Source organism: Panthera leo, chromosome C1 (assembly GCF_018350215.1).
Source record: "Panthera leo isolate Ple1 chromosome C1, P.leo_Ple1_pat1.1, whole genome shotgun sequence".
In the NCBI taxonomy this organism is placed as follows: domain Eukaryota; kingdom Metazoa; phylum Chordata; class Mammalia; order Carnivora; family Felidae; genus Panthera; species Panthera leo.
This window is the reverse complement of record NC_056686.1, coordinates 84,908,667-84,930,805: the sequence shown is the minus strand read 5'-3', so window position 1 is coordinate 84,930,805 and position 22,139 is coordinate 84,908,667. Positions and strand designations below refer to the sequence as shown.

The 22,139-nt window shown below is 37.2% G+C and overlaps 1 protein-coding gene across 3 annotated transcripts in view; it reads right to left on the bottom strand.

Moving 5' to 3' along the window:
• Window positions 1-22,139, bottom strand: part of MFSD14A (major facilitator superfamily domain containing 14A) — a 42,702-nt gene that overhangs the window by 18,343 nt on the left and 2,220 nt on the right. The window contains exons 1-3 of one of the 3 annotated variants that reach the window (XM_042953029.1): window positions 16,254-16,356; window positions 7,929-8,024; window positions 145-207 (exon numbers count right to left, since the gene is read on the bottom strand). In XM_042953029.1, coding sequence (XP_042808963.1) covers window positions 145-171 — 27 coding nt within the window. In that variant the 5' untranslated portion in view covers window positions 172-207; window positions 7,929-8,024; window positions 16,254-16,356. Of the gene's footprint in view, window positions 1-144; window positions 208-6,204; window positions 6,730-7,928; window positions 8,025-16,253; window positions 16,357-22,139 lie in introns of those variants that run through there. The other 2 variants (XM_042953028.1, XM_042953030.1) reach the window with 2 other exon arrangements.

The window sequence follows — 22,139 nt, the reverse complement described above, 5'->3', positions numbered from 1 at the left end:
TTTTAAGTGTTAAGTAATCCCTAAGGATACACTCAAAACTGTAAAAATTAATAGTGAATTGGTCCATTAAGTAACAATAATATATGGGCAGAATTATGCATGAAAGTGTATGTGTGTATGTGTGCATTATATCACTGACCCTACCTTTACTCCTTGAATTAAGCCATTCATCAGAAATGTATGTTTAGGAAAGGTTTCATGTAATACCTAAGGAAAAAACCAAAATACCACATTTCAGTCTCAGCAAAACTTACACATTTACATTTTAAAACATCCCTTCATATAATTTTATCTCTTATAAATTTTTGGATTTGTATGACACTATGCATATGAGTAAATACTAATAGTACCAAACATTTATTTGGCATTTACTATGTCACAAGGCACTAAACTGGGCACTGCACATGTATTAATTCCTTTTATTCCTCATAATGACCCTGCAAGAAAACTGATACAGACGGATGTTAAATGTCTTATACATGATTACATAGTTAGTATGTGGCAAAACTGAAATTGAACACAGGAAGTCAGGCTTGAAAGTCCATGCTTTTAATCACGATGTGGTGTCTTCACTGTTTGCCACATATAACTGACTGACAACTCCTTTACAGACAGGTATATTATTTAAGATAGGGAACAGGGCAATTTTAATTGCCAAAAAATGAATCTAGAAAGATGCCATAAAGTAAGAAAAAGAAATCCAACCTATGAAAATGTATAACAACTTATTCTATTCTTTCTAAGACATGGCCTCAAAACCACATGGCATCAATTTGTTCAATGGGCAGCAAGTGAGCCACTGGGAAGCCACTGGTTGAAAAAGCAACTGAAGGTAAAAGTTACTAAAAAAATGAGAAAGAGTAGCTATCATTTTTACAGCCTATGTGTCAGAGTCTTTCTATATACTTTTCATTCTAACAACATTATGGATTAGATAAAATACCACTTTACAGATGAGGCGACTGAGTTCTTGCCTAAATTAAAAGCCAGTGCTTCCTTGGGGCACCTGGGTAGCTTAATCAGTTAAGTGGCTGACTTAGCTCACATCATGATCTCACGGTTCGTGGGTTTGAGCTCCGCGTCAGGCTCTGTGCTGACAGCTCGGAGCCTGAAGCCTGCTTCAGATTCTGTGTCTCCCTTTCTCTCTGTCCCTCCCTGCTCGCACTCTGTCTCTGTCTCAAAAATAAATAAACATTAAAAAAAAAAAGAAAAAAGCCAGTGCTTCCTCCATTATACCATCCTATTTCTCAATAAAAACAAGAGAGAATGGCAACATGGGAAAAAGAAAGTTGGGAAATCTCTACAGGAAGAAAAACTATGCCAAGTGCACTTACTGACATCTTTTAAGAAAAACCTTTAGAAGAATTACAATGTTCCCTTTTCTTCAGTTACTCTTCTGCCAAAAACTGGAAATCTAACAAAAATTAACTTATATGTAAAAACAAACAAAATTAGAAATGTTTAGTCAAAGAAAATCATTAACATGGGAAAAATCACGTGTTTATGATATTCATATATTTTGTCTGTATTTTTTGAGGATTATTTCTATCTCATTTATTTCTTTAATTTTTAGAGAGAGAGAGAGAGAGAGAGAGAGAGTGAGTGGGGAGAGGGGCAGAGGGAAAAAGATTCTTAAGCAGGCTCCGTGCTCAGCGTGGAGCCTGGCATGGGGCTTGGTTCCATGACCCTGGGATCATGACCTGAGCCAAAATCAAGAGTCAGATGCTCAACTGACTGAGTTACCAAGGCGTCTCTCCATATTTTATATTACATATATTATATATTTTCTCAACTGAAGGCAATTTTGAGCTCCAGGGATCAGATGCCAATGTCTGAATACATTTTTGATCATCAAAACTTGGTTGTGGGGGAGCTATATTTAAGAGGTAGAGATCAGTGGTGCTGCTAAACACCCTACAATGCACAGGTCAGCCCCCACAACAAATAATCAGCCCAAAATGTCAAAGCGCTGAGGCTGAGAAACCCTGTTTTTACTTATAATAATGACCATGGATCTAAAGAGCAGGTTTGCAAACTTTCTGTAAAGAACCAGACAGCAAATATCTGTGTAGGCTATACAGTCTGTCACCAGTATTCAACTCAGCAAAAACAACCACAGACTATATGTAAATGAATGGATGTGGCTGTGTCCCAAATAAAACATTATTTGAGAAAAACACGCTACTGGGGCGCCTGGGTGGCTCAGTTGGTTAAGCATCCAACTCTTGGTTTCGGCTCAGGTCATGGTATCTCACGGTTCATGAGTTTGAGCCCTGAATCGAGCTCTGTGCTGACAGGATGAAGCCTGCTTGGGATGCTGTCTCTCTCCCTCTCTCTCTCAAAATGAATAAGTGGGCTTAAAAAAAAAGAAAAAAGAAAAACAGGCTACTAACAAGATTTATAAGATTTGCTCTGGCCATAGTTTGCCAGTCTTGCTTAAGACTGAAACTCCTTAAAGGGTATCCTGAAACCTTTTGCAACAGACCAAATCTAGTTTTCTTCCAATAATTACTAAGAGCTGGGGCGCCTGGATAGCTCAGTTGGTGTAGCGTCTGACTCTTGATACTAACTCAGGTCATGATCTCACAGTTTGTGGATTCAAACCCTACATCGGGCTCTGTGCTGAAAGTGCATAGCCTGCTTGGGATTCTCTCCCTCCCTCCCTCTCTCTGCCCTGCCCCCACATGCGTGCTCATGGCACAAGCAAGTGTGTGTGCTCTCTCTCTCTCAAAATAAATAAAAATTTTTAAAAAGTAAGTACTAAGGGCCAAATCTTTCTAGGGACAAAAAAATGTGTGTCACAAAGAATAAAGGGCATAATGAATATGTACAAGATGCTTTATAATATGCTAGACCTTACTGCTAATGATTCACTTTGCCAAGCCACCTTCTATTCAATCAATCTAGTCTCTTCACTGTTTTCAATATTCCCGGGCTTTCCAATATTCACACTTTTATAAATGACATCCTCTTCTTTTGAATGTTTGCTCCCCTTATCTTCTCTATCTATCTAAATCAATCCCCAAACCTTCCAAATTGCTCCTCTGCTACCAAACTTTCCTGTACAAAGCAATCAATTTCTCCTTTAGGGCCCAAAATAAGTGATTACAGCACTCATGACAGTCACATAGGGTTTGTGAAATTTCTTTTATCACATACTAAGTTACTTAGCTCTAATATTTTTCAGTTTTTTAAAATACGTATTTCCTTTCAACTGTATTTCAGACTTAAGGGCAGGTACTATATCCATTATACCTTGCATTTAGTATATCTTTATCTTGATTAGTGACTCACAGAGTACCTTCATGTAGTAACTGTTCACTAAATGTTCATAATTATCTGATAATACTGCTTTCAAAGTGATTTAATAACACAGAACAATTATGCAATTTAGTTAATGTTACAAAATAAAAACCTTCACAACCCCCCAAAAAAGTATAGTTAAATTAAGATAAACAAACATCCCTGTTTAATTTTTTTAATTTGAGAGAGAAAGAGAGAGGGAGGGGCAGAGAGAGAGGTAGGGAGAGAATCCCAAGCAGGGTTCACACTGTCAGTGCAGACCCTGACTCAGGGCTCGAACTCACAAACGGTGAGATCATGACCCGATCTGAAATCAAGAGTCGGACACTGAACCAACCGAGCCATCCAGGCACCCCAATCCCTGTTTGATTTTTTTTTTTAATATTTAGTTTTGGGAGAGTGCAAGTGGGAGGAGGGGCAGAGAGGTGAACAGAGGATGTGAAGCGGGCTCTGTGCTGACAGGCTGACGGCCGTGAGTCCGATGTGAGGCTTGAACTCACAAACCCCAAGATCATTATCTGAGCCAAAGTCAGATGCTCAAACTGACTAAGCCACCTAGGTGACCCCGTTTGATTTTTAAACAAAAATTTAACATGTAAAGATTTTGATCTGAGGCTCTTTTAGCACCAGACTTAGAGCTGAACAGGAAAAGGTGTAACATTTCCCAAGAAATTTTACAAATCTTGTAATTTATGGAATTAAAATTTTTTTGAGAGTAAATAGTTCTTAAAATATTAATGCCTTAGGACTATCTCTATAGCAAAGGCTACTAGGCCGTTTACATAGAAGAGATGCTGTGTATCTGAGTGTATGGTCTTAATCCATAACACAGACTGTGCCTCTAAGCAGCCTAGACCATCAAACACTGGGCTAGTATTTTCAGAACCATAGGTCAAAAAAGTAACCCACTTCTAGGCATTGTAGATCCTAAATTTACTGTTATTAATCATCACTGACTGAATATCCACTACCCCTTAAAAAATATTTGGCAGTGTAAAATTCTTCTTTCTGGTTAATGTAAATCCCCTTGGTGGAGACTTTACCATCCTCTCTTGGGCAGGCCCTCCACACAGCTTTTGTTCTTTCACTATGTTCTAGGAGAATACAAGATTCTAGAAGTTCTTTGAGTTTAAAACTTAAAGACAACTGAAACCACATGAAATTAAAAAAATCTTTAACTTCACATTAATTCTGAAAACTAAGGAATTTATTAAAATTCAAAACATCATAATCCTGTTTATTATCATTAAATATGCCTTACCATTGGTTCTCTGTTAAATGAATCAATTCAAAGATCTTTGAAATTTAAAATGTTGAAACTTTATAATTTTTGAGAACTATGTATGGAAAGAAAGATACTGACTTAACATATAAATAAACTGAATTATACTTCATCCTCATTCTCCCTTTTATACGTTAAGAGCTGTGACCCTCTAAGAGGCACCATTTATAATCAGTTTCAAAGCACATAAGACATAAAATGTTTAAAGATTAACTGATTTTTAGAAAGAGGGCGAAGTGCTATGACTCGGTGCCTTCTTGTACCTCGACACGCACCCCCGCCGCCTGCCACACCAACACGGGAGTTGGGAGTAAGGGAGTACAGGAGTCCAAAACAAAGAAGACTGCCAACAAAGTCAACAACAAAAATTTGTAAGCAAAAAGCCTCAAAATGAGCAAAACCTTTTCAGGCCTGTACTGAGTTAATATACTGGTTCTTAATTAGTGATATATACTAGATATAGGAGAATCACTTCTAAAAAATCCACGTCTGAGCCTCACTCTTGAAAATTCAGATTTCAGCAGGACAGGTTATAAGGCCCAGGTATTTTGAAGAAACTCTCCAAATATCACTGATATTCACTTCTAGTAAAAAATCACTGACTAACAGCACATTTTTAACTGCTGAAATGTTCATCTCTGGTTGGCTAATTTGTCTTAATGGTGAAAGTGAAGTTCATACTGAAGCCAAGCTCTCTTATCCAATGCCTGAAGGCCAAAGTACCTGAAAGCACCTGGAATATAACAAATCTCAGCATTCAGATACAATCTAATGTCTACAACTCAATCCTTGTTTTGCCTAGTTCTGTCCCACACCATCCTCACAAGGATTTCCCCATCACACGAGAAAAATATAGAACACAAAAACTGAAATTATTTAAAACATGCATATATTATAGATGAGAAAAGAATTAGAAAAATAAAACTCTAAGCCTAATATTCATTAAACTTGATAGTTTTCTTTCCTGAGGACACTTGACTTTAAAAATATTAATGAAATAAAAACTGAAAAAGGTAAAGGATTAGGATTCTCGTTTCACCATTTAAAAATTCAGATATAAATGACAAAAATGGGAATTAAGAATAACTGTTATAACAACCATGGGGGGAAAAGTCTTGCTATACATCAACTGGCAATGTTATAGATATTATTACAAAAAATATAATCATGCTAGCAAAAAAAAAAAATTAAGTCCTCACAAATTGGCACCTTTTATTTTCCTGATCAGAATTCAATTCTGTATTTAAAAAAGAAAAAAAAATCAAAAGCACTAAACATTTTTTAGCAAAAAGAATTAAAAATACACTAAACACAAAGTTAGTTTTCCCATAACTATGATAAATGAAGCCTTTATGTCTAAATAACTGGATTCTTTCCTTGTTCTTAAAGAAGACAGTCTCTGTCCAATTAGGAAAGAAAAATACAAAAGTTAGATAAAAAATAGGCATATCTAAAGAATACAAACCAGAAGCACATTTTAAAAATTGCCATACACACTTTAAATCCTGCTGACAAATATGGAAACATCACAAAAAGCTTTTTTGATGGCTTGTGAACAATTTACCCAAAACATTTTAATCTCTCTACTTAGCTACTGTTTGGACTGCCAATAACCTTACCTAAAACCTGGGTATAAACCACCGACTGCCAGCATTCCCCCAGGCTGAGCACTGGAACAAAGCAAGCCTAGTTTCAAATACGAACTCTGCAGTTTACCTTCACAGTTGTAGCAAGTAAGTTGCTTAATTTTCTAAACCTTAATTTTCTCAACTCTATTATCAGGCTAATACCTCACCCGTAAGGTGATTTTGAGGATTAAAAGTGAAAATGTATTTAAAGTGCCTAGGACAGTGCCTGGACCCATCATAACATAAATCAAAATATACTGTTTACTATCACAAAGCTCAAGTAATTTAAATCATAGGACTGATGATCTACCAGACATTTATATGTTAAACTGGTAGTAGATTATAAAAAAGCACACGAGAACATTATGAAGGCTAACAGAAAAGTGTGAGACCACATAGTTATCACAGCACCTCAGTGGCCCATGACATCAGGTTATTACAATGTAAAGAAGTTACAAATGTCATAATGAACTTGTATCACCTGATCAAGTTCCAAATCAGACTACATGGATTATGAAGGCAGGAAATGTGTACATTAATTTTTGAAGGACTTCCATCAGAAATTATTAACAAAAACAAACAAAAAGATCAGACATTTTAAAAGTTCACATTTCAATCTTGACAATCTATTAATGTAAAACTGATGACCTACTACAAGTAAATCTTTCTTAAAAAGTAAAAGATCTCAGTGAAAACATATTCAAATCAGCATTCTTACAATTATATGTTAAGGAACTATCATTATTCAGGGAACTAATCTCACTTGCAATGCATGGTTTATTATAGAAGAAACTGTATTTATGTGACATTTTCTTTTCTTCTGGTTTTAACAGTATTCATGAATATACCCTATATGTTCAAAATAATTACTAAACATCTGTATTTTATGTAGATCCAGTAATGATTATGTAGCCATAAAATAAATATGGAAATATATGGAACATAAATTTTCTTTCTTAGAACATATATCTACTTATATGATCATCCAGTTTATTTATAAACAAACTTTTTTATAAAAACCCTTTTTGTGTAACAATGAACAATCTCAAAAAAATATAAGGAAGCATATCTCTCTAAAATTCTACTCTTCTAGATCTGGTAAGTTGTATATTTATCCTAATTACAACTTTCAAGATATTATTGACTTCTGCCATAATGACTCCTTTGTTTATTCTATTCCCCACCAATAGGAGAGAACTAGCTATCAAGGGGTAGCAAGGATGTTTGGGCTGGCAAGGATGTCTTTTCTAAGGTTCCAAACCTGGGAATATGTGGGCAAAATCAGCTTAGGGTTGTGAAAAGAAATGATCTTCTTAGATGGTTACCTTTACAGCCTTAGCCTAAACTAAGAGAGACTTGCATTTGGAAAATGCAGCTACATTAATGAATCTCAAAATAATAATACTGAGTGATTCAGGTCACAGATACCATCTTTCCTAAGCCTGTCAGTTTAAGGATCCCATCCACCCTATCCAGAGTGTGGGCTGAGTCCCTGCTGACCCACGTGTGGCGTTCACAAGAAAAACCGCACCCAGCCAAGCCTTCCCAAACAGTAAAGGAGAAGTAAAGATTGGAAAAGACAACTAAAGCAGGAAAAGATAGTACCTGAAGGGTTGACAATATTGGCACAAGAATGAACTGTGAAAAGGGCCACGTTTTCCCCCAAAATTGAACAAGATTTAAGTTCACAATAAATAAATTAAAAGATTACTTACCACCAAGGTGGGTGCTGTCAATAATCCCCAAGCAAAAAACTCCAAAAAGATGACGATAACCGCATGATAAACACTAGGAGAACCTATTCCTTGAGGCTATAAAAACAGATTTTAAAAAAGTTAACAGTGCATTCCAGAATCACTAACAATTATGGCAATAGTCAATATATGTTTATTGAGAACATACATGTATTGGCACTATGTCAAACATCTGGACACTCGCTATCCCTGTCCTCAAAGTGACAGGGACGGACAAGGAACAAATACATTATAAAAGCACAGTGTGCAGAATCCAAGGTAGGGATAGGAACATCAGACTTCCAGGAGGAACACTAAAACGATGAAAAGGTGTAAGTCACACAAGAGTGAGAGGTAGGAAGGTGAACAAGAGAGATCAAGGCAGGAGCCTATACAAGGCTTGAAAGCAGGAGGCATTACAGGACTCATATAGTTCAGTACAGCTACAACACAGGCCGCATACCAGGAGTTCGAGAGATGAGCGAGAGGCACACAGGACTAACTTCCATGCAAAGGAGTCTATATTTGAAGGCCATGGGGAGCCGCTAAAGGATGATACGATTCATGTGACCAGATGGAAGTTTTAAGGAAGATCAATTTGGCAAAGGCGTAGCAGATGGATGGATTAAAAGGGGGCAAAATGGAGGAATATTAACAGGAGGCTCCATGGGGCACTTGGGTGGCTCAGTTGGTTAAACATCTGGTTAAGCATCCAGTTAAACATTTGGTTAAACATCCATCTTTGTTTCAGCTCAGGCCCTGACCTCACAGTTTGTGAGTAGGAGCACGGCATCAAGGCTACCAGGCAGAGACTGCTTGGGATTCTGTCTCCCTTTCTCTCTCTCTGCCCCTCCCCTGCTTACTCTCTCTCACTCTCAAAATAAAAAAACTTAAAAAAAAAAACAAAACCCACACAGGAGACTCCTGCACTAATCTCAAAGCATAAATGAAGCACGTGGCAAGAATTGTAACAGATATTAACATGGCTCAAAAGCAGAACAGTCCTGGGGCGCCTGGGTGGCTCAGTCAGTTAAGCGTCTGACTTTCGGCTAAGGTCATGATTTCATGATTTGTGGGTTCAAGCCCCACATTGAGCTCTGTGCTGACACAACTGAGAGCCTGAAGCCTGCTTCAGATTCTGTGTTCCCTTCTCTCTGCCCCTCGCCCACTCATGATCTCTCTCTCTCTCTCAAACATAAACATTAAAAAAAAAATTTCTTAAAAAAAAAAAAAAAGGCAGAAGAGTCCCCAGAGTAATACGTGAGCAATCTGGGATTGATATACACAAGACAGGCACCTGGGTGGCTCAGCCAGTTAGGCATCTGACTCTTGATTTCGGCTCAGGTCATGATCTTATGATTTGTGGGATCCAGCCCTGTGTGGGGCTCTGCGCTGATAATGTGGAGCCTGCTTGAGATTCTCTCACTCCTCTCTATGCCCCTCCCCCGTGCTTGCTCGCGCTCTCTCTCTCTCAAAATAAACAAACTTAAAAAGAAAAGATTCTCTCTGATATACACAAGAAAGAAAATACAAAAATTAAGTTTATACTGCTCCAAGCAATGTCTTAAGAATTACTTTAGTTGTTGAATTTCATATTTTAAGGTAAATATTAAATTGATGGAAAGCAAATGACCTCTAACATTAACTCAGTCTCCACTAACAGGTTTCTATAATAAAAAGTTTAACCAACACATATTACAATGTTATACTTAACTTTTAAAGTATATTCAATAGTCTTATGTGGAAACTATGAAGTGTTTGGATTTCTCTATATACTAAAAATGATGCCACATCATTTTTAATATCGTCATGATATATCATCATTATTTAAAAAAAACAGTAACTCTCCCAACTTGCAGAATTTAGGTCCCTGAAAACTCCTTTGGTAGAACGTGCAGTTTAGGAACTTGAGACACAAGAGGTAGGGTGGAGAATGGGGGACACAAGAGTTGAAGGACCATGGGTGGGAATGAATTTGTTCAATATTCATGCAACAAACATTAAACAGAGCAGCTACTATGTGGCAGAGATGCTGGGATTACAAAGACCATTAAGACACACTCCCTGAGCTCAAAGAATTCACAGTCTAGGGAGGAAGGAACCTCATTATAAATCATCTGCTTATGTGCAAATGCAATAAAAGAGATATGTACAAGTTGGGAAGCAAGAAAGGAATATTGCAAGAAAAGGAGACAGTGTGGACAATCTCATCAGAGAAAACCATAATGAAATAGACAAGGGCCATGACAGTTTAGGGCTGATGGAGAATAAAGTCATCATGGAGTAAAGAAAGGAAGGCAGAAGAGGTAGGTAGCCTGTAAGCCTTGTTAAGGAGTTTCTCTTCATTAGAGCCATAGTGAACTATTAAAGGGTTTCAAGCAAGGGAATGGCATGATTGGACCTGCATTTTTCAATACCTCATGATGATTTCCTCAAGTTTGTAACCAAGCAGCAAACTGCATGTAAAATAAGGCTATTTCAAACAGTTGAAACAAGAGATGATGAGGGCATGGAACAGAGGAGTGGCAAGGACGCTGAAGGGGAGGGAATGGATATAGTCTTTAGAATGTGAAATAGGCAGCACCTGATAAATCTGGGAGGGAGAGTGAAGAAAGACTTCCCAGCTCTTTTCTCCCATAAGGCTCAGATTTACTTCAGGTCCTATCTAAGACATTGCTCCTTGTACTTGAAAATTTCTACTGTTTTTTGAGGGCTGACTAAACTAATTAGCATGAATTCTGATGTTTGAAACCACCAGAGTGGGTGAGATTATCGGGAGAAGAAGTGGAAAAAGAACAGTGGGTTAAGACCAGACTCTAAGAAACACCAACATTTAAGTAGCGAGCAGAGGAAAATGAACCATGAAGAAAATAAAGAAGGAACAAATCAGAGAAATATCAGGAGATTTAAGAGAATACAGTGTTACTGAAGATAAAGGAGCAGTTTTAGTAAGGAAGGGGTGATGTGCAGTACCAAATAGAGCAAGTTGTTAAGGTAAGGTCAAAACATGTCTTTAGGATTGCTAAGCCCCAAACTGGTTTTGTCCACCACCACATATACTCAGCACCTAGTGAAAAGCCTAGAACTTCTCAGGACCCTTAACATGCTAATTTACATTATGAATTTCCAAGAAGATACAGTGAACACTGTATTCCAAACTTGACAGAATCCTTCTTTCATACAACAGACAGTATCTCACGGCCATCTGAGTTCCTTATAAAACTATTTGGGAAATACTGATAAAAAGTAAGATGATGATCGGACTTCAAGCTGTAATACAAAGCTGTAATCATCAAGGCAGTATGGTACTGGCACAAAAACAGACACTCAGATCAGTGGAACAGAATAGAGAACCCAGAAATGGACCCACAAATGTATGGCCAACTAATTTTTGACAAAGCAGGAAAGAATATCCAATGGAATAAAGACAGTCTCTTCAGCAAGTGGTGCTGGGAAAACTGGGCAGTGACATGCAGAAAAATGAATCTGGATCACTTTCTTACACCATACACAAAAATAAACTCAAAATGGATGGAAGACCTAATCGTAAGACAGGAAGCCATCAAAATCCTCGAGGAGAAAGTCGGCAAAAACCTCTTTGATCTTGGCCACAGCAACTTCGTCTCCAGAGGCAAGGGAAACAAAAGCAACAATGAACTATTGGGACCTCATCAAAATAAAAAGCTTCTGCACAGTGAAGGAAACAATCAGCAAAACTAAAAGGCAACCGATGGAATGGGAGAAGATATTTGCAAACAACATATCAGATAAAGGGTTAGTATACAAAATCTATAAAGAACTTATCAAACTCAACACCCAAAAAACAAATAATCCAGTGAAGAAATGGGCAAAAGACATGAATAGACACTTCTCCAAAGAAGACATCCAGATGGCCAACTGACACATGAAAAAATGCTCCACATCACTCATCATCAGGGAAATAGAAATTCAAACCACAATGAGATACCACCTCACACCTGTCAGAATGGCTAACATTAACAATTTAGGCAACAACAGATGTTGGTGAGGATGCAGAGAAAGAGAATCTCTTTTGCACTGCTGGTGGGAATGCAAACTGGGGCATCCACTCTGGAAAACAGTATGGAGGTTCCTCAAAAAATTAAAAATAGAACTACTCTACGACCCAGCACTACTAGGTGTTTATCCAAGGGATACAGGGGTGCTGTTTCAAAGGGGCACATGCACCCCAATGTTCATAGCAGCACTATCAACAATAGCCAAAGTATGGAAAGAGCCCAAGTGTCCATCAATGGATGAATGGATAAAGAAGATGTGGTATACACACACACACACACACACACACACACACACACACACACACACACACACAAATGGAGTATTACTCAGCAATCAAAAAGAATGAAATCTTGCCATTTGTAACTACGTGGATGGAACTAGAGGGTATTATGCTAAGCAAAACTAGTCAGAGAAAGACAAATATCATATGACTTCACTCATATGAGCGCTTTAAGATACAAAACAGATGAACATGGGGCACCTGGGTGGCTCAGTCGGTTGGGCATCCGACTTCAGCTCAGGTCATGTTCTCACTGTTCATGGTTCAAGCCCGGTGTCGGGCTCTGTGCTGACAGCTCGGGGCCTGGAGCTTGCTTCCGATTCTGTGTCTCCCTCTCTCTGACCCTCCCCCGCTCATGCTCTGTGTCTCTCTCTCTCAGAAATAAATAAACATTAAAAAAAAATTTTTTTTAAAGGGAGGGGGGCACCTGGGTGGCTCAGTCAGTTAAGTGTCTGATTCCGGCTCAGGTCAGGATCTCACTGTTTGTGAGTTCGAGTCCCCCCATCGGGCTCTGTGCTGACAGCCCAGAGCCTGGAGCCTGCTTCAGATTCTGTGTCTCCCTCTCTCTCTCTGCCCTGCCCCTACTTGCATTCTGTCTCTCTGACCCTCAAAAATAAATAAACATTTAAAAAAAAAACCAAATGAACATAAGGGAAGGGAAGCAAAAATAATATAAAAACAGGGAGGGAGACAAAACATAAGAGACTCTTAACTATGGAGAACAGAGGGTTACTGGAGGAACTGTGGGTGGGGGGAATAGGATAAATGGGTAAGGGGCATTAAGGAATCTACTCCTGAAATCATTGTTGCACTATAATGCTAACTAACTTGGATGTAAATTAAAAAAAATTTAAAAAAAAAGATAATGATTATATAACAATTTGTATAAACATACACATACAGCAAAAAAGGTGGAGGGAAATGATGTGTTAAAAGTGGCTGTTTTAGGGGGCACCTGGGTGGCTCAGTCGGTTAAGCGGCCGACTTCGGCTCAGGTCACGATCTTGCGGTCCGTGAGTTCGAGCCCCGCATCGGGCTCTGTGCTGACAGCTCAGAGCCTGGAGCCTGTTTCAGATTCTGTGTCTCCCTCTCTCTGACCCTCCCCGTTCATGTTCTGTCTCTCCCTGTCTCAAAAATAAATAAAATGTTAAAAAAAATTTTTTTTTTAAAAAGTGGCTGTTTTAGGGGCACCTGGGTGGCTCAGTTGGTTAAGCGTCTGACTTCAGCTCAGGTCATGATCTCACGGTTTATGGGTTTGAACCCCGCATCAGGCTCTGTGCTGAGAGCTCAGAGCATGGAACCTGCTTCAGAATTTGTGTCCCCCTCTCTGTCTACCCCTCCCCTGCTCATGCTCGTTCTCTCTCACTCTCAAAAATAAGCATTAAAAATTTTTTTTAGTGGCTGTTTTAGTGAAGAGGACTCAATCAATTGAGGAAAATGTCAGGGAAGGCTTCTCAGGGAGGTAAATGATATTACCTGAGACTTCAAAGTTCAGTGGGAAATATACTGGGATTGTCAGATGTGTATGCGTTTGGGTGCAGGATGTCAGTGGAGGGGAATGATGGCCAAGAGCATCTGAGGGAAAGGGAAAGGGAACAGCATATGCAAAGGCCAGAATACAGGTAACAGCAAAACCTATTTCAGTACCTGACGTCTAAGGAGGAGAGTGGTAAAAGATGAGGCTGCGAGGTGAGGAGAGGTGAAACTGAAACAGTGACTGGAGAAAGGTCTCTTAAGTCACATGAAGGCCTTTAACTTTCAGGCAGCAGGGTAAATGAAACAATTCAAGACAGAAGGTAACATCACATCATAGGACTGTCTTCTTGGAACATAAAATTGCACTGCACTGTGGCAAAGACTTTGAAAGGGAGGGAGGGAGGAAGACCAGAAAGCAGGCTATTGAAGAAATATATGCCGGGGGGTGGGGGGGTAGGGTGGGGTGGAGTGAGGGCTCGCCTGAGTGGTTCAGTCAGTTAAGTGGTTAAGCATCTGACTTTGGCTCAGGTCATGATCTCACAGTTCATGAGTTCAAGCCCCACATCGAACCCTGCATCAAGCCCCACACTGAGCATTGTGCTGTAGCACAAAGCCTGCTTCAGATCTTCTGTCTCCCTCTCTCTGCCCGTCCCATTCCCTGCTCATGCTCTCTCCCAAAAACAAATAAACATTTAAAAAAAGAAAGAAACACACAAGAGAGGTAATAGTAACTAGAATAAGACAGTGGTAGTAGGGATGGAGCAAAGTGAATGGAAACAAAAAACACTTAGGAGGTTGAATCAAAAGGACTCAGTGGTTGACTAGATGTAGCAGGGGTCAGTAAGAGAAGATCAAAGATGAAAAGGTAAGATTTCAGTGTCTGGCTTAGTCAGGCAGTGAGGAAAGGGGAAAGAACAAGAGATTAACACATTTTTGGCAAACCAGTTTGAGAAAAACATGTACAACATTAGCTGAATTTGAAGGCAACAAATTGAGAAAGATACAGAAGAAATAAAGATTAGTATCTAGGTAAAGCATTCATAAGAAAACACAACAACACTAAGACACCACAAAAATATAATAGATAAAAACAATTTTAAAAGCAGCTAATAATATTCTATCCTATGGAAATAATCAAACATTCAGAAAAAGCTCTACCATCATAAAGATGTTCATGGCAGCATCATTTATAGTGGGAAATATGGAAATCTAAATGTTTAACCTTTAGTAACATCTATAATCAAATCACAGTGTGTAAATCAGAATAATATGCAGCCAAAAACTGTTTATGGATAATCTTTAATGATATGTGGAAATGCTTATGGCAATGTTAAATTTAAAAAATATAAGTGGGAAAATAAAAAAAAAATAAGTAAAAGCAGGATATAAAATTGTGTATAGAGAGTAATTTCAACTATGAAAAGCAAAACAAAAACTCATCTAAATGTTAATTATATTAGATAGCACTTTTAAGAGACATAAACTTGATTATGTTGTTCTGAATTTTCCAAATCTTTTTTAATAGGCATGCTTATACTTTAAATACAAGGGAAATGTTTAAGAGAAAAACTAGATAAAAACTAGAATAGAAAAATATAGGTAGTTGCATATACTTGCCCCTTCTGAGCCATTCTCTCATTATTTCCCAGAAATGGGAGGAAAAAGTGTGTGTGTGTTGTATATTTTTTAAAGGAGGGGATGAGGGGGGGTAGGTAGGGGTACTTGCTTGTCCTAAAGTACTGGTAATTTTGAGAGCTATATTATATCCATATTCAACTTTTTTGTTTTGAATGAATTCAAAAATAATACAAGATCTTAATAAAATTGACAAATTTTAAAAATATTTTACTGATTTAAAATACAAATATTTCCAGGTGGGACTTTTGACACAAGCACTAGTGGTTTTAATGGAATATCTATCCACAAGCAAAATTCTAGGACAATTAGAGAAAGAATACCAGGGTCATGGCCTGGGCAGAGAGACCAGGGGAAATTAATAGACAAGTAGGGGCAAATGTCTGACCAGTAAGTAGTTTACAGCATCAAGAGTAGAGAGTTTAGATCACAATGAGATTATATCAACAGATAACATTTAAGGATGCTAAAAGAATTCTGAGGTACCAAGTGAAAAATTCTGAAGGAGATAAATCGGAATATAAACACATGTCCAACCCCAAAAGCCAAGATATGCCATCTACAACCATGATAATTACTACACCAAAAAGTCCTCCATTCAGGTAAGTAATTTCTCTCTTATAGAGGAATGGTTTCATGACAGTCGCCTCTAGCTTTAACCTCAGAAGTCAGGGACAATCTCCTTTCTTCACCTCCACCCTCCAATCTAATTCCCATTTTCTAAATCATAATTTCTACTGGTAATCAAGTATGGTTTCACCATCTAGGCTTTGGGCCAAGCCTTTTAAAATCATTTATTCTTCTATCCTAGGTAACGTCCACAAATTTATATTTCACTGTGTAAAGTCCTTATTTCATTTTATTTAACCTAAACTTACCTTTCTAGGCTTCTGCTGAGACAGGCCCTATGCTTTATTCTTCTATGATCTGGAGCATCTGGTCCATGCATAGCACAAAGGTGCTTAATAAATGTCTGTAGAACTTAAGTGAATTACTCTGTAAGTCCCTTCTATCACCACAGGTATTCAGTATAACTACTGTATTTAAAGACTATTAAATTTTTATTATTATTAGTTAAACTTGCACCTTCCTCTACTAATACCCTCCTCTACACTCTGATATCCCACTGTGTCATCTATCACACAGATTTATTGCACACATACACTAGATTAAAACAGTAATGAAAGTATTACTGAAAACTTATAATGGTTTACATTCAAAATCTTGCTTACTCTTCCTGACCACCTTTCAGATTGGACACTGTTACCTCCATTTTATAGTCTAACACAGCAAATAAGAGATGGAATGGAGTCTATCCAGGCAATTCCAGAGCCCAAGTCTACAGCTATGCTGGTTTTGGTGATTACACAGAATACATTACCACAGACTGTTACTCTTTTAAGTGTAGGGATCCAGTTTTTTTCCATTTTAGTATCCAATGTGTAGCACAATGCCTGGTCTAGAAAAGGTATTTCATGACCATGGCTGATTGATAGCCCTAATCATGCAGTCACTGAGCTGCTAGGGAAATTAAGTTAGTCACTTTACCTCTCTCAGCAGGAAGAGATTTATTAATCTCTTACCTAAATCCTTATCTAGCTCCCAAATTTTGAGTCTATGACTGCCCAGTGAATAGGGTTTATGAATGCAGCAATTATTATACAGGATGTTGACTTTAATAACTTATGTTGTATATCTATCGGTATGAACTGGGGGCTTATAGAGATTTTTGGCCAGGAGACAGAAGTAATTCTACCTATAACTGGGCATTATAATCCCATTTATTAAACAGAATTTATCATGTGAATAAACAATGAGAATAAGCCAAACTGAGGCTCATTCTTCACAACAACTGGCTTAAACTATTAAAAAGTGTCAATATCATAAAAAAACAAGTTATTCTAGACTGAAGAGACATGGCAACTAAATGTAATGATTAAATTCTGAACCCAAAAAAAGACAACTATTAAGGAGGTACAATTAGAGAAATGTGGCTATAGCTAATATATTACTTAATACTATTATGTTAACGTTAAAATTTCCTGAATGTGAGGGGCGCCTGGGTAGCTCAGTCGGTTAAGCGTCCAACTTCAACTCAGGTCATGATCTCATGATTTGTGGGTTTGAGTTGCGCATAGGGCTCTGTGTTGACAGTTCAGAGCCTGGATCCTACTTCAGATTCTGTGTCTCCCTCTCTCTGCCCCTCCTCTGTTCATGCGTGCACTCTCTCTCAAAAATAAACATTAAAAAAAATTTTTTAAAATACATTAAAATTTCCCAAATGTGGTAATTACATTGTGGTTATGTGGGAGAACATCCTTTTTCTTAGGTGATACATTCTCAGTTTTATAGGGGTAAAGTGTCTTGATATCTACAACGAACTCCTCAAATGGTTCAAAACAAAACAAAACAAAAAAAACGTGAGCATATATAGAGAGAAGAAAAATAAATGTGGCAAAATGTTAATCTGTGATGTGAATCTGTAGGATGGGCAGATGAATACTCATTATGCTATTTTTGCAACTTTTCTGTAGTTTAAAAATTCTCCAAAGTTGGGAAAAATTTTAAAAACATTATAAAAACCAAAATAAAGTAGGGGCACCTGGGTGGCTCAGTCAGTTAAGCACCCAACTCTTGATCTCGGCTCAGGTCATGATCTTGGCTCAGGTCATGATCATGAGATGGAGCCCCGAGTCAGGCTCTGTGCTAAGCATGGAGCCTGCTTAAGATTCTCTCTCCCCCTCTCCCTCTGCCCCTCCCCCTCCTCATGCTTGCTGTCTCAAAACAAGTAAATAAAAATTTAAAAAATAAAGTATAAGGGAGAATAATTTTGATCTTAAAATTTAATACAGACAAGTTATCAATCAAAAATGAGGGTAGGGGCACCTAGGTGGCCCAGTCAGTTAAGCGTCTGGCTCTTGGTTTTGGCTCAGGTCATGATCTCAGGGTTCATGAGTTCAAGCCCTGCGTCAGGTTCTGCACTGACAATGCAGAGCCTGCTTGGGATCCTCTCTCTTCCTCTCTCTCTGCCCTTCACCTGCTCTCTGTCTCAAAAATAAATAAACTTTAAAAACAATTAAAATGAGAGTAAAATATAGCTTCAAAAAGAAACTTCGAATTTCCTCTGAATGATACATAACTAAGCTAAAATAATATGTAAAAGTCTTACACACAAAAAATACAAAGGTGTTTAGTTACAGGCATCTAAGAATTGTAGCTTTTCATGGAAGAACATGAAAAAAAACCCTGTAACTACAAAGCTGCTTTCATGGGATATGGACACATTATGGCATAACTAGAGAAAATGTAAGCAGGCATCATGTTTCCTTTCTCACAAAGTGGTGTTTTCTTATTTCCTCTGACTTTAATCAAGCAAAGCGAGATCCATTAGTTTTGTAGAGCAAAAAGAAAACAAAACCAATCCTTAATTTCCTGGAAGTATGAATCACCATAAACATGTTGCTACACTATTATACTCATTAAGTAAACCATTTTGGCTTAATTTGCAGTGAGACTTTAGATTTTACTGATAGGCTACAGATCAATTTTAAAGACAGATATTTAATATCTGTATGTTATCACAGAAGTGAAAAGGTTTTGGCTAAATTGCTCCTAGGGGTGCCTGGGTGGCTCAGTTGGTCAAGCGTCGGACCCTTCATCTCATCTCAGGTCTTGAGCTCAGGGTCCTGAGTTCAGGCCCTGCACTGGGCTCTGTGCTGGGCCTGAGGCCTACTTAAAAAAAAGAAAAATTAATTTTTAAAAAAGATTACTCTGAAATAGAAATTAAATATACTTCTTAAACATGTTTAACAAAATTAGGATGAGGCCAAGTTTTACTGTTAGAAAAAAACAAACTAGAGTTTAAGATTGTATTACTTTGCAGTAAATTTTTTTTAAGGATTTATTTTTATTTATTTATTTATTTATTTATTTATTTTTATTTTTATTTTTTTTAAGGATTTATTTTTAAATAATCTCTACATCCAACATGGGGCTTGAACTTACAACCCCAAGATCAAGAGTCACACACTCCACAACTGAGCCAGCCATTCACCCTACTTTGTGGTAAATTCTGAAAAGACTAAGCAACATAACAATCTATTGTATTCCTTCTCCATTCTGAGGAGGAAAAGATGTAACTGCTAACTCAAGGTAAGCCATCATTACATTAAGTGCCTATCCCCATGAACATCTAATGTGTTACATGGTTCAAATGACCACAAACTGAACTCACTAACAAGGTAGTATTTCATGTGGTAGAATTCATAATTGTTTTTACACATTATTGAGAAAGTAGACCCATTATTTAGAATAAGCTACTACATTTGGCCCTCAAAGAGACCAAACCATTTCAGGAAGCTGGATATATCCTGGCTGCAACTGTCAAATGTTTCTTTGACACTTCTCATTCAAAATAAGGCTAAAAGACAACTTGAATTTTTAAATAATTGAAAAACGTAAATCATATATATACTTGTCAGAATGCTACCTGGAAAAAGCTCTTCTTTTTACTTAAACTTCAAACTTTGGTAGCTGTAAATGAGTTACAGTTCAACTGTTAGTGAATTTCTGCAGATGCTATGATTATTGGGAAGTAGGTCTGCAAACTATATTAGGATGAACTGGATATATAATCTGAAAAAACTGCTTACTAATTTATCCCCAAACATACTAAGCTAAAGCAAATGCTGCAGCACACCATGGAGAAAAGGAGGTAAGTCATTCATGGTACCGCCTGCTACAAGCTTGCCAAAGATGGTACATGCATCCTGATGTTTCCAGGCATGGGCTAGTGACTCCGAAGAACAGTTGCTGTTTGAAGGCACCATGGCCCTCCTCGTGGCTTGTATGCTAGCAATTAGAGGCTGTTTACTTAGCGGCTCTCTGGGGACTAAGAAGAGCTATCCTGAAACTGCCTCAGTCATCTTTGTAGGTGAAGGATGCGACAGATCAGAGCTTAAGTTTAGACTTTTGAAATGGTGGTGACTCCGACTTATGTACTTAAAATCGGAGTTACAAAAAAAAATCTGGTGCTCTGCTTCTCTGGGTATATTTCGTTTTGCAAATACCCATTTTACTTTTTTCAGGTACTTCCAACAAATTAATTCACACATGCTGTGCTTTCTATCAAATCTTTAAAGTCATTTCACCAATTTATTTGTGAAAAAATTGGACATTTTTCGCTTTGTCAGAGATGCAATCTCACAACTGTATTAACAAAACAGTAAAGATCATGTAAAAACATAAGCAAACTTCAAAAATAATTTAAAAATTCTGTTTTTGATGACACAAATAAATAACTCATGAATGTAACTCTTTAGCTCTTAGCCTCCAACAGGAATGTTTACAAACAATCTGGTAATACACGGTAAGAATTTAACAACAAAACTGAAAGTATTCTAAAATGTCATTTAATTCAACAGCCTTAAATGGTCTGCACTAAAGGATACATCAAAATGCCACATACATTAAAACTTGTAACCAAAAACTGTATTTCTACATATGGATGCTTCAGAAAGCAAATTCACCAGTAATGCTACAATTACTTACATCAGTAAAATGGTATACAGGAAATGAGTAAATACATATTTACTGAATTTAACCTGTGGAAGTATTTTGTAGTTATGCATGTTGTTTTCAAATAGGACAACCGGTCTTAAACTTTGGGGAGGTATGGACTCTTCTGGGAATCTCTCTCAAAAAAAACGATAGTCAAAGAAAATTTTGCAAACGACTGCAGGGTGTACAGACCCAAGTTAAGAACTCCTGACACAGAATCACACACCTTCATGTAATTTCCCTTAACTGTATACAACTCAAACGGGCAAGTATTAGTTAGCCTGACTCTGGTTTCAGAGCTTAATCAAATACAATTTCAAGAAAAGAAAAACAGTAACTTATGATTAACCTGGTTCATTTAGAAGGGTTCACTTCTTCAACTGTCAAAAATGATAACAAATCTGTTCTAAGTTTTTGACAAATCATTAACAACTATTAGTTTTGTTTATAAATATTAACATTCATTAATCAGACTTACAAAGATGTCATTAGCAAGATGAAGCAAAATAATTTTATTAACATTGTTGAACACTAGAAAGAAAATGGAAGGGAATCAGATCAGTATCATTGGCCATGGACCTGAAATACTGTTCAGAGATGGTCAAGGATGACCATATAGTCTAAGACACCTGCCTCTAAATGAATCCATCCACAAGCTGAACTTAAACACACACACACACACACACACACACACACACACACACCAATACCAAACGGCAATTTATTCCCTTTCTTTAAAAAACGTTCATAAGGGCAGTCTGACCAATTATAAGTAGGGAGGCAGAAAAGCAAATGCCATGTTAAAATTTAAAAAACTGTAATAGTTATACTATTTTCCATTTACAGCTAGAGTAGGTTAAAACACAAATACTGCAAAAAATTACTGATATTTCTAGAGATATAAATATTCCATCTATACATATATATAATCAATATAGGAATAAATAAAATTATAATCAATATAGGAATATAATCAATATAGGAATAAATAATAATTTATTCAATTTATATAATCAATATAGGAATGATATTGAATAATATTGAATGATATGAATGATATTGAATGACATTGAATGATATTGAATGATATGAATAATAATTTATTCAATTTATTCAATTTATATAATCAATATAGGAATAAATAAAATTACAATAAAAACACTAGGAATGTGCTAGCACATTTTTAAAAATCACTTTAAATGTGT